This window comes from Emydura macquarii, unplaced genomic scaffold, assembly GCF_026122565.2.
Source record: "Emydura macquarii macquarii isolate MOO-44397 ecotype Brisbane River unplaced genomic scaffold, CSIRO-AGI_Emac_v2 contig_18, whole genome shotgun sequence".
Classification (NCBI taxonomy): domain Eukaryota; kingdom Metazoa; phylum Chordata; order Testudines; family Chelidae; genus Emydura; species Emydura macquarii.
The window spans coordinates 5239317-5252460 of record NW_027130155.1 but is presented as its reverse complement, the minus strand read 5'-3'; the positions used below and the strand labels follow the sequence as shown (position 1 = coordinate 5252460).

Below are 13144 nucleotides of genomic sequence, written 5' to 3'. Positions count from 1 at the left end.
CCCTCTAATTGAAGGTTTGTTTTCAATCCTACAGTACCTTGGTATAGTGAGTAACGGCTCTCCCGTCTTCCTTTCATAACTTTCTTCCTTTTGGTGGTCACTGTCATGATGCTGTTGAAGGCTTTTCTTTTGCATAAATACATACACTATGTACACTATATTATTGTCTTCTAAGTGACTTAGAATGAAAACAATAAAATTATTACCTCTGTCAAAAATAATTTTATAGCATTTGGTATATACATTGAGAGGCAGGGGTCAGGGTCAGAGTCAGGTTAGAGTCGGAGACTGGAGATCAAGCAAAGTCTGGCATTGCAGCAGGTCAAAGTCTGTGCTCAGACAATTTCCTGGGGCAACCCCTGGTGTTAAATAGGGCACTTACCCAGCAGCCCTCTGGTCGGCTAGCATCACTCTGGGTCTCTTGGGCAGCACTTCCTGGATTGCCTACTCTACATACTGTGTGCTGGCTCTGCCTCTGCATGGCCTCCCGGTGGCCCTCTGGCAGAGTCAGTTTCTAGTCCCTGGGTCCTTACAGGAACAAGGATTCTCAGATGAGACCCAGAGGAATTAAGATGAAATCCAGAGTCTGGTCACCTTTAGGAGATGCCGTTTGAATGTTTTTAACTAAACTACAGTGTAAATCAAAATTCACAGCATCAGAAGGCAGGAAGTTGTGAGGTACAGTTTTTATGAGATAATGTGACCTTTATGGCATAAGAGAGGTAAACTATATGAGAACTGGTGTGCTATGCTTTTCACTGTCATAGACATATTGATCATATAGACAATTTGTTCATTGTGTTGTGCACTTGACATTTAAAAAATTCTATATTTTTGCACTCTAATTATCCATTACTTTAAACTGATCAAATAAAGACTTTGGGTGTTACGTTCTTAACACTTATACTTATGCGCACTGTGAGTAGTTTCATGGATGCCAATGACACAACTGTGACAGTACATAAATGGAAGCATATACATAAGTCTTCAGGATAAGGGCCTAAGAAATTGAGCTATTTTATACTGCTCTTCATGCATGTAAATTTTATGAAGAGTTCATTGTTTGTAGGTGCATGGAATTTGAATGAGATTTGAATTTTGAGGTGGGTAAACATGTTAATGTTTTTCAGGTAATTGGAGCCTTGTCATTTTGTTCAATAGAGATTGTCTTTTGAATAAACATGTTTACTGTGCTAGTGAAAAGTATGAAACTGTAGAATCAGTGCTATGGCTTTTGAGTTTAATCACCTGCCACCAACTAATGATCCTTTTTTTTTTTTTTTTTGTTGGCACCTTGCCTTTCTAAAAATTTAGATTCATTTTTGGTAGGTATATAACCAGGATTTATTTTTATATTTGGCCTGGCAGTTGTACAATATTAACATATAAATGACACACTTAAAATCAGAACCAGATGTCTGCCCCTTTTCAGTTTCACAGAGCTATTTTTCTAGTTTATTAATGCTAGTAAAAATAAACCGATAACATTTTGAAAAGTCTTTAGTAAGAAGAGAAATGATGGTCTCTTTAAAATATTCAGATAACTCTACTATAAAACCTGTTTGAATTCAGAGTGAAACTGGAAAAGATTTAATTTAATCTGCAGCTGCCTTTGTCAACCCCAGTGCTGTCCTCAGTAGGGTAAATGCATGTTTGTTAATTTAATGCAAAATATACAGAGTATACTTCCAGCAGAATTTTAAATTGGACGTGTGTAAATACTGTATCACTCAAATGCAAGAAGTCACAGCTGTTCTTAAGAGCAACTTCATAAAAAGAAATTTTAGCTTTCACATTACAAGGCCAGCTGGCTCTGTTTCTTATCTCTTATTTGGGGGCAATTGCCTGAGCAAAGTTAATTATACAAGCTTTAGTCAAATAAAAATGTGCAATTAATGTTGTTGACATATATATTAGCTAGGAATGTTCTTTTATGTGTTTTGTGTGTATAATATATACACACGTATGTATAATAAATCTCATCGTTCTTTTTATAAATCTGCCTCCAGGATTAGTTGCAGAGTAAGAGGTTTTAGTGTTCTTTTGTTTTTAATCAGTGTCTCCTCTCATTTAGCCTCCGATCTTAACTTTCAGGTTTGATAACACTGACTGCAGAAGAAGATAAGCCTTTCTAATGAGGATTAAAAAAAGCACTATAAGAAAGAAAAAGGATTTGAGTCAATAAGTCTTTACCCCTGATTTCAGTTGGTACAGTACATAACTGAAGCTGTAGTTCCTTTAAGCCTGAAGAGATGCTACAGTGTAAATTACTGCACTTCTTCAAGTACTTAGTAGAGATGCTGTGTGTCCGATAAAGCAGGATTTAGCAGTTTTCCAGCATCTGAATCATAGTATCAGTAGACTCAGGAAGATAGGTTTTGTGGTACTGACCTTTCCCATCTTCCTGAGAGATATCTTTGGATGAGCTTCGATGTGTATCAGGTACTATTATGGGAAAGCGTTATTATGCAGGCAGGAAGGAACCAGTGATGACCTATTGCATTAAGTAACAAATGTAATGCAATCTTAAATATAATTTGTTTCTCTATGTAGGGGATCTGTCAAACCTGTCGAGTTCTGTTGTCTCCATAATAACATGTAGAGTCTGTGTGTGTGAATCACTGTCCACTTGGACAACTGAAAAGAACTTTTGGACATTTGACAAGGGTCCTCTGTGATCATCATGAGCCTGTAACAGGGTGCTTGGGGCGGGGGTGACCCCCCGGCTAGCTCTCTGTTGCTCCAGCATTTATACCTGAGGGGCAGCAGAGCTGGTTAGCAGGCCGGTGGCCTGATTGTCTGAGGGGGAGGCAGCTGTCAGCCTATGAAGGCTTAGCAGTTGCCCAGGCTTGATCAGACAATGGGCAGCAGCTGCCCCAGCAGGGTTTATATGCTAGCCCAGAAGGGAAGAGGGAGGGCAGAGAGCGAGGGGAAGGGAGTGTGGAGGCTTTACCGGTCTCCCTGAACAGCCCAAAGACTGCTGGCTGAAGCAAGGCACTGTAAGGTGGTGGGAAGTCACATACATCTTGTAAATAAAAGCACCGGTGATTGCAAACCCAATGGTCTTCAAGTTCTTTGTTGGCCAGAGGGGAACTGAAGTAGAGGAGCTGCGGCAAAGGAATCCCTTACAGAGCGCTTATGTGTGTTGTCATGTTTGTGATCAACTTCCTGCTTTTAAAATCATAACATTCATGTTCATAATAGGAACTTATAACTGTTCACAAATAAAACTTCATATATAGTGTTTAATGTTTTTTCTGCTCTTTATTTCACTGTCTTTTCTTCGTAGGTTATGTTGAAACATTAATTTGACCATATTTATCCGAAATCTGAGATTGGATATTTATACTAAACCTCAGATTGGATAACTTGATCCAAGCTAGCAAGAGACTAGGGCATTGAGTTTGGGGGCATCACAAGTGGGCTGGCCACATGGCCAACTTTCGTTTTTCATGAGAGTTTTTAAATGTGGTAAAATAACAGATGAATGTGTCTCATGGTTTTGACCATCACAGATACTTTCTGACGAAAATGTTTGCATATTATGTGTGTAGATATACATTTTGTAAAGAGCAGTAGTTTCATTGTATTTGTGCTGGGAGAACTGGTGAATGTTTTTTGGGGCAAATCCATGGAAAATGTTTCTTAAGTTCATTTCCCAGAGTTTTTGTCATTGAAATTTCACGTGTGTGCGCCCCAGGTTAGACTGAGATAGCAGCATCTAGGGATGTTTGCACTCTAGTTCCATCTCCAGAAGTGGCATGCAGGGACCTGTTCAGGACTTGCTCTTCTCGATTTCTCTGCAGTTTATTGTCTTGTCAGCTTCTCTTTCTGTGTTTCCTCCCTTCTGTTTCCCCTAGCCCTGATCACTAGATGCCTTGATTAGTCCAAAGATACTAACTGACCCTACTGATGTTGCAGCTCATAGAACTTTTCATGACCTGCATGATTCTACATTTTCTCATTTCTTTAAGGCTTGACTGTTTCAGAGGTGCTTCAGTAGGAGTTGTGGGTTTAAGTGCTGCTGAAAATGAAGCACTTGATCTGTTGATACTAAGAGCACCTGTCCTTTCTGCTCGCTGATGAGATAGAGATGATCTATAGGAGGGGTAGGGAACTCCAGCTAGGAATTCAAAGGAGTGCTGCTGTGCTAAACACAGCAATGCTGCAGCTACAGGTGATGTAAGAAACTTTTCTGAAACTCTTATTTAAGACAGCACCTGGTTGAGCTACAGAACCACTTCTTTCAATTTTTTACTTGTTTTCTGTTGATTGCAGAAAGGGGAACTGGTCAGTTGTAAAGTTCGAATTGAGATACCTTAGGGATTTCCTGCCTGGTTTTTGAAAACATGGTGTATAATTATTTGTAGAGGACTGTTTCCACCTGCAACAGGAAGACAGATGGCTTTGATCCTTGCGGTTCCTTCTAACCCTATGGTTCTATGATTATCTCTCAAAATGAAATGGAGCAAAGAAATATTTTGCTATCCTACATTTGTTTGCAGGAGTCTGCATTTTATCTTCATGGTTTTAAGATGTTTTAATCTCTCTTTCTGGCCTGCCCTGCTTGAGCACAAATGTAATATGTGGAAATGTTCCATACAATAAGTAACATAGCATCATTTTTGTATGTCAATGGATTTTATGCAAATAATCATTCTTCTTAAAAATATAAATCTTGAAACAGTTAATCTTCAGTGCTTGGGATCTGTAATTTTTAATAGCTCTGAAAAATGTGTTTATTTTCTGGCTGTTCATGTATGTTACCCTTTTACATTTTAAACTCTTCAAACATAATCTTGATCAATAATCTAGAGGAAGTAGTAAAGAGCACACTTATTTAATTGCAGATTACACTAAATTTGTACTGTTTCAAATGCTAAGTGAAGACAGAATAGTAGTAGTATATACTGTATAGATGCAGAAAAGTTAAAAATATAGGCATGAATTACCAAAAATGAGGTGCAACTAGTTAAAGGCAAGGCAACATCCAAGAGGAAAAATATTTAAAAAATGAAGGTATTCAGTGTGAATGGAGATATTTACTAATGCCAAAAAAAACCCCTACAACAAAAACCAACAATGTATCAGGGGGTGATAGTGAGAGCAAATTGGGTATGATCTTGCTGTGAGATGAGTGTGGAGTTTTAAAACTAGTGTAGTTTTGTGGAGCAATGCTCAGAGGAATCACATCACAGATCAGTGACGTCCTCCTTTATATGTCACTGGGGATTTGGTAGCTACTATATTGCATTAATTTCTGGGTACTTCAGTACAAAAAGATGCTGATAAACTAGAAGTAATTCTGAGAAGATCAACACAAGTAATTATAGCGAGAGTTCTGTAGCACCTTAAAGACTAAACAAATTTATTTGGGCATAAGCTTTCGTGGGCAGAAACCCACTTCGTCGGATACATCTGACAAAGTGGGTTTCTGCCCATGAAAGTTTCTGCCCAAAACAATGAAATGGGTTTCTGCTCACGAAAGCTTATGCCCAAATAAATTTTAGTCTTGAAAGTGTCTCAGAACTCTCGCTGTTTTGCTAAAAACAGACTAACACGGCTACTCCTCTGGAACACAAGTAATTACGGGGCTGGAGATATTTCTTTGGACAAAGTTGAGCCAAAGTTAAACACATTCTCTCTGGAGAGAAGATCAAGGTGATGATCTGTGTTCCTGCTAGGTGTTCTTGTTTACACACTTAAAGATACCATTTTTTAATGGAAAATTGGATTTTGGATTAAATTTTTCATGAAGTGTCAGCTTTCCATAGAATTTAATTTTTTGCATTTCAACAAATTTTTTGTGTGGATATGTCGCTACAGCATCTTATGGGAATTATAGGTTGGTTGCCCTTGCTATCCTCTATGGGAAACACGAGACACCCAAAATACAACCCCCGTAGGATTATTTTCCACACAGAAGTATTTCAGATTTCAGTCCAAGTTTTTTTTTACCTATTTCAATTTTTGCCAAAACAAAACTTCCTGTAGGAGGGGAAAACTCCATTTAATTATTTATTTGTATTACTATAGCGCTAGGCACTGAATAAACCCAAAACAAAAAGATGGTCCCTACCCCCAACAGCCTACAATCTTAAGTATGAAACAAGAATCAAGAGACGGGTACCGACAGACAAATGGGGAGTATAAGGAAAGGAGACTGTGTGGCTTAGTATGATAGACAGTGGTCTTAGCATGCCCGTTGCCTAACCACTGTCACGTTTTTTTGTAGGCATTGTAGAAAAAAAGGAGTTTGAGGATATTGAAGGAAGGTAATGAGGTAGGTGGGTGGATATTTATGAGGAGTTCCTTCCAAGCATGAGGTGAAGCATAAGAGACTTCTAAAACTAGTCTGGACCAAGTGTTATATGGACAAATGCAAATGGGTCTGTCTTACAATGTCTTAACTCTCTTTTTTTTTTTTTTTTTTAATTTTTAGGTTAATTTTTAACATATTTAGTTCAGTCAGTCCACCTTATCTGATCTGGGTGTGGGGATTTGTATAAACAGGAAATAACCAGAGATCAGTGGCATGGTAACCCCATCCCTCAACTCTAGTGGAGACCATTCAATTTCAGTATAATTCAATTTTGTCAGCTGGCTAGTCATTTGGTTACCATTCTCCCTTGTCTCCTCCTGCATTCCCAGCATGTCTCTCTCCATCTATTAATGCTTCTGTTGTTCCCCTTGTTGCCTTCTCCTACTGCCACCATGCCCTCCCATACCCACTTTTTTCTTTTGAAGATAAAACGTGTGTACACATGCATCAGTAATTTCTAAAAGTTGTTTCACATGCGTGATACAAAATGCTGGTACAAAGTAAATCACTAGTTCATCACTACCTGGTTCCATACTGTTTTTAGCCAGCAAATAAATAAAGCAGTGCTATTTCTGTGCTAGTGAAATTACAATTTATTTTGTTTTTCTATTGATCAGGTTGCCCCTAATGTTGAAGCTGTGGTGACATTGCTTTGTGAATGGGCTGTGAGCTGTAAAAGATCTGGCAAACACAGGGCGATGGCTGTGGCAAAACTCTTGGAGAAGAGGCAAGCAGAAATTGAGGCAGAAGTAAGTTGTTCTTTTTAGTTTTAGAATAATATGTTGTCAGTGCACTTAAAATGAGCAGTTGAGGAGAAATTAACTTGATTTAACATATAGCATATTTAAATTGTTGAATCAGGCTTGGCAAATTTGGATGTTATGCCACCAATTTGTGGTTCTTGAATCATGGCTTAATTTTGAATGACAAAGCATTTGATAAAAAATATACCTTAAACTAGCTTACATTAGCTGCATTACCATTTATTATTCCTGTCATGATTGACTTCCTTGTATTAGGAGTCCATATGTAGTATTGTGTGTGGAGTCTTGCCATCTAGGGTCCCTTGTAGAAATTAGTGTGTTAAACTGTGTAGGCAGATGCATGATTGATTATGCATACTAACGATTGTGCTCTGGTGGCCTACAAATCTGGAGAATTCTAAAAACCAAATGGGCCATTTGAACCAAAATGTCTCTGAAACAGAACTAATGTTATGTAAAACTGCCTAATTTTTTCAGTGATTCTGGGAGAACAGCGGAAATGTTTCACATAGCCACAGGGCTGTGTCCTTGGCTGATGTAATTGGTGTAATTTACATGGATTTAAGCCAATTTACACCAGTTGACATTTGACTCATAATATTTCTTCAGCCTCTCTACAACTTCTTTTCTTTATAAAATTAAACCCTTGCCATACCGGGGATCAAATGAAGATGCCATGCTTACTGCAGCTATTTACTAGTCTACTAATTGAGTATCTCAGATCCTGTGGTGTGGTAGCCCATTAGTAAAGATTGACTTTTTAATGGTGATTAGTGTAAACTGTTTTTTAAGTCCTGTCTAACAGTCTGTTTCAATAAATGGTTCTACTAAAACACTATAGCATGAGGGGTATCCAAAAGCAGAAGGCAAGGCCATTGATTTAAGATCCAACAATCTTTTTAATGCAGCCAGAGTTCTCTTATAGAAGTACCTCTTCCATCAGAACTGGCTACCGATAGCACCGTATGCACAAATGCTTTTTTTTACTTTCACTCTTCATCTGCTCTGTGCTCCTTCAAGTCACTATCCGCCCTGCAGCCCAAGCAGTGGGGGAAGTGAGAACCCATTACACCAGCAATGGGTAATGCATGCAAACAAGAAAATTAACTTCCTCTGTTTAAGCTGTAATTACAGCCTGTTTGTATAATCAATTCTGAAAATTAAGTTTGTTTGGATTTTACTAAAACATTCTAACTATAACTATACAAGTGGTGATTCTGTACAATTCTCAGGCACTTCTTTTCCATAATTATTATATAAGGCTTAAATAAGCGCTTTAGAAATACCTAAGGAGGTGGGAAAACGCTTTATTTCAGTCGTATTTCCTGAGAGATTTCTGGGCTTTAGGTGGATACTACATTGTGAGGAGAAAGAGAAACATGGTCATATTTAGAATTGCATGATATGCTAATTGGTATTTCTTTTTTCCCCATTGTGTAGAGATGTGGTGAGTCAGAAGTGCTAGATGAAAAAGAGTCTATTTCTTCAGCTTCTCTCACTGGCTCCAGCCTTCCTGTCTTTCAGAATGTCCTACTTAGGTTTTTAGATACACAGGCTCCCTCATTATGTAAGTATTAATTCAGCTCTGTTCCAAAATAGGACAAGAGCAATTGGTCTTGTGTCCAGCTGCTGAATTTATTCTTCTTTGTTAGAGCAGTGTGTTAATTTGCAGTTTCCTTGTGATCCTCCTTGCCCATTTTCACATGATCATAATTTTCCAAAATCTTTAGCTTTTGTGCTGAAATCTTCCCGTGCTTTCTGTGCCCAAAGGTGATTTTTTGGAAAACTTGAGTAAACTTCTTTTATCCATGTTTGAGTTGCAATATGAGAATGGGAAAATACACTCTTCATACAATAATACATAATATAAAGCAAAAAGACTGACCATCTTTGATTTTATGAGGAATTCAAAATGGCTAACTTGTGTATGGTGTATATAATTAGTTCCCAGTTCTTAATGTGGAAAGAAAATTGGTCAGATTACAAGCAAGTGGGGAAAAAAATCACATTTTAATAGGCATGTTAAATAGCCATCACATTTCTTAGTCTAATTATTAAACTCCTTTATGACATTTCATAAATTTCTCCTGACTTGGAAGCCTGGCAAGCACATGGGCTGCTGACACCTTTTGCATGAAGATTATAAATAGCACAGTCCTTCACAAATCTACGCTCTTAGCAACAGGAAAATGTGTTTAAAGTTTGTTATAAAATCTGCTTTTTAGGTGCAAATGGTCCATTTTGGTGAGGGCTGCCCAGAGCCTTAATAAACACTCCTAGGTGTTTACACTCTCAGGGATTGAGATCTGTTGATGTTTTAAATGATATGTTGGATTTCTGTCACTAGGGACTCCTGTCCTGGGCTGGGTTGGAAGGCTGGCTTGTGAATGTTTTTCTTGCCTCATCTGCTTCTCTGTGCTCTCCAGTGTGGAACAGATCAGAGACAGGGATCGACATTCCAAAAAGAGTTATACATTTAGTTAAAGAGAAGATGAGAAGAAATGGGTGGGAGGATGGCCTCTTCCTATCTCCCTTGCCACCAATCACACTAAGGATCTGAGAGTCAGACACCATGAATGGAGGGGAGGAAGAGAAACAGAAATATAGGAATATCATGGGGAGAAAGAAACTCGAAATTTTGGGGAAGTGAAGGAGCGAGAGGAAGACCTTAACTGGGAGAACATTGTATATGGGTATGGGGAGGAGAAGAGAGGACCCCTTCCCCAAGCCTATTGACCAAGTAGAGTGAGATGTGCCTTGAAGATACAGAGAGGAGATGGGCATTCTGACCCTCTTCTCCCTAAGATACAACCTCAGTTTGGAAGAACCTGTGGGGGAGGAGACGTATCAGGGATGGAGGATCAGTGGCTTGGTGAGGTCCTTCTTCTTAAGCTTGATGTTTAAGATGTCCTAACGCCTCAGAAAGTCTGTTACTTTGTTTCTGACAACTAAGTATGTATTGCTGTCATAAAGTGCCATAGCTAAATAGCTGCCCTGTTGTAATACTTATTGCTTGGAGACGATTGGCCTACGGTAGGTTCTATCATTAACAATATTATACAAGGTAGAGCAGCTTTGATTCTCGGCCTCAGATCTGTTTCCATTCAAGCCAGATACTAGGAAGCCATATAGTCCTTCCTTCATCACTTTCCCACATCCCTTCCTCCCTTCAGCTCTCCTTCCATGTCCCTCTTAATGGATCCCTTTAATGAGCTTTTATTAAAGCAGAAGGTGAACTTTCTCCTCTGGTTAGTAGCAGTAGAGCCGGTCCCTCTTTTCACAATGGCTAGGGTTTTTACTCAAAGTATTTCCAAAGAAGAAAAGAGAATGGAGACTGATCTTTGAGCTAATATTTCTAAACATGTTCATAAAGCTTCAAAAATCCAGCATAGTGATTCTGGCAACTATAATTGCTTCACTGGAGAAAGGGCAGTGGTTTTTGGCTCTCAATCTACAGAGATCCATATTTCCATATAATGGTACATCCTTTGCACAGGAAATATCTATGATTCACTATAGGCTATGATAATTTCCAAGACCGAGTGCTTCCCTTTGGTTTCTCCTCTGCCCAAGGGTGTTCTCCAAGGTCCTGCTGGTAGTAACTTCTTACCTCCAACAGGAGGCAATCCTTGTCTTCCTGTATCTCAACAACAGGCTGCTCAAGGAACATTCTTATGAAATAGTGCTGTCTTCAATCCAGACAGTCCTTTCTCTGTTCCAAGAGTTGTGTCCCAGCATAAAGTAAGGAAATTCACGTTAACGCCTGTAAATGAGTTTATTGGGGATTCTTTGGACTTGTTGATAGCAAGAGTGTACCTTCCCTCAGACAGGTTCATAGCCTTGTTAGGATTGGTATGGACAATTCAGGAGAGTCCTTGGATCACAGTAAAGAACTGCCTTCAGCTCCTGGGGCGCATGGTAGCTTGTACTTTTGGGACTGATTATGCAAAGCTATGTCCCTGTAGCTTCCAGTGTTGGCTCAGAACGACCTATTCTCCAGTCAGACACACCTTGGACTGACTGGTGATTGTTCTTATATAAGAGAGGAACTCCCAGGATTGGTGGAAAGATCAACGCAGCATCTTCACAGGCATTCTGTTCTGTTGCCCAACTCCACCACTAACTTTAACAACAGATGCATCACTGTTCGGATGGAGAACTCATCTCAATGCTTTCACGACTCAGGACAGATGGACAACTCAGGAAACCAATCTCCACATCAATCTGTTGGTACCCAGGGCTCTCAGGAGTGCCTGCTTTCATTTCCTACCTTTCATCACGGACAAATTAATCAGGGTCATGGTGGACAATGTGTCTTGCACGTTCTATATCAACAAGCAGGGAGAAGCAAGTTTCCCCCCACCCTGTGCCCCAAACCCATGAAGCGAGGGGTGCATAGCTCATCAGATACAAATTTCAGTGCTCTACTTTCCAGGCATTCAGAACAACGTAACCAATGTCCTCAGCAGACACTTCTCGCGGGTCTGTGAATGGGAGCTAGACTGTCAATTGCTTCACAGTATATTCCAAAGATGGGGTCTGCTGGAAGTGGATCTCTTCATCACTTCCAGGAACAAGAAGTGCCCTCTGTTATGCTCAAAGACAGAGTCCAGACCACCATTTTTTGGGGAACACCTTTCTTCTGTCCTGAAAGAAGGGTCTACTCTATGCGTTTCCTCCAACTCCACTGATACAGGGTTATCCTAATAGTACCAACCTGGCTGAGACAAGCTTAGTACCTTTACTTGCTTCATCTATGCATCCATCCACTGCTCAAGCTCCTGACCACTCCTTATCTGCTCTCAGAGGATGTGGGTCACTTCACCCCAATTTAGGTGTTCTCTGCCTCCAGGCATGGTTCTTTGATGGTGGAAAGAATCTTCCTGCACTGAGTAAGTACAACAGGTGTTACTGAATAGTAGGAAGAAGTCAATCTGTACTATTTATCTGCAGAAATGGAAAAGATGCTCTCATTGGTACTGTCACTGCCATTTCCTGTCTGGGTCTATGCCTAGTCATCCTGGGTTATCAGTTAACTCAATTAAGGTCAATTTGGCTGCAATAGCCACTTCTCTTCTGGTGGTAGAGGGGGTTTCCACGTTTGCTCATCTTGTATCATCTAGGCTTATTAAGGGTTTGCGGAATCTCTATCCCCAGACAAAAGACCATACCTCGACTTTGGGAAGTCAACCTGGTATTCAATTACCTTATGCAACATCCATTTGAACCTATGGCAACCTGTTTTTTATTCTGTTTATCTGTGAAGATGGCCTTCTTAGTAGCCATCATGTCAGCCCATAGAGTTGGAAAGATTGGTGGCTTGACGGCAGATACCTTTAAGGATAAGGTTTCTTTATGCCCAGATCCTAAATTCTTACCTGAGGTTCTCTTGGAGTTCCATCTTAACCTATCTATTCATCTACCAGTGATTTTCCTGAAGCCACATAACTCTCTGAAGGAGCCCTGTTTTATACCCTGTATATCTGAAGGTATCTGGCCTTCTTAGATAAGACCAAGCAATTTCCATGGTCACCCAGGCTGTTCCTCTCCTTTGCAGATGGATCCAAGGGATCCATGATTTCTGCTCTAAGATGAACAAGATGGATATCTGGATGTATTGTCACTTGTTATGAAACCACAGGCATTCATCCTCAAAGGGTGATAGCAGATTCTACCAGGTCACAAGAGAGATCCACAGCATTACTTAAGAATGTACTGGTGTCTGAGATGCATAGGGCTAGTATGGTGGCTTCAGTATGTACATTTTCAAAGCACTATGGTTTAATCCATGCCATCTGATCTGTTGTGGCTTTGAGTCCTACAGTACTATCTTCAGTTTTGGACTCCATTCTGAAGCTTCCTCCTCACTCTGGGGAAACTGCTCAGAAGATGCCTGAAGTGGAGCATACATAAAGGCAATACATGAAGAAGAAGAAAAGGTTACTCATCTTGTGCAGTAATTGCAGTTCTTTGAGAGGTGCCCCCTATGGGTGTTCTACTACCCGGCCTTCCTTTCTCTCTACTTCAGACTGTTCTCTGTGGAAGTGTTCAGGTGGAA

The 13144-nt window shown here is 39.8% G+C and overlaps 1 protein-coding gene across 1 annotated transcript in view; it reads left to right on the top strand.

Moving 5' to 3' along the window:
* Positions 1-13144, top strand: part of MED12L (mediator complex subunit 12L) — a 266607-nt gene that overhangs the window by 52933 nt on the left and 200530 nt on the right. Inside the window, exons 11-12 of the mRNA XM_067551717.1 lie at positions 6940-7071; positions 8527-8653. Coding sequence (XP_067407818.1) covers positions 6940-7071; positions 8527-8653 — 259 coding nt within the window. The remainder of the gene's footprint in view (positions 1-6939; positions 7072-8526; positions 8654-13144) is intronic.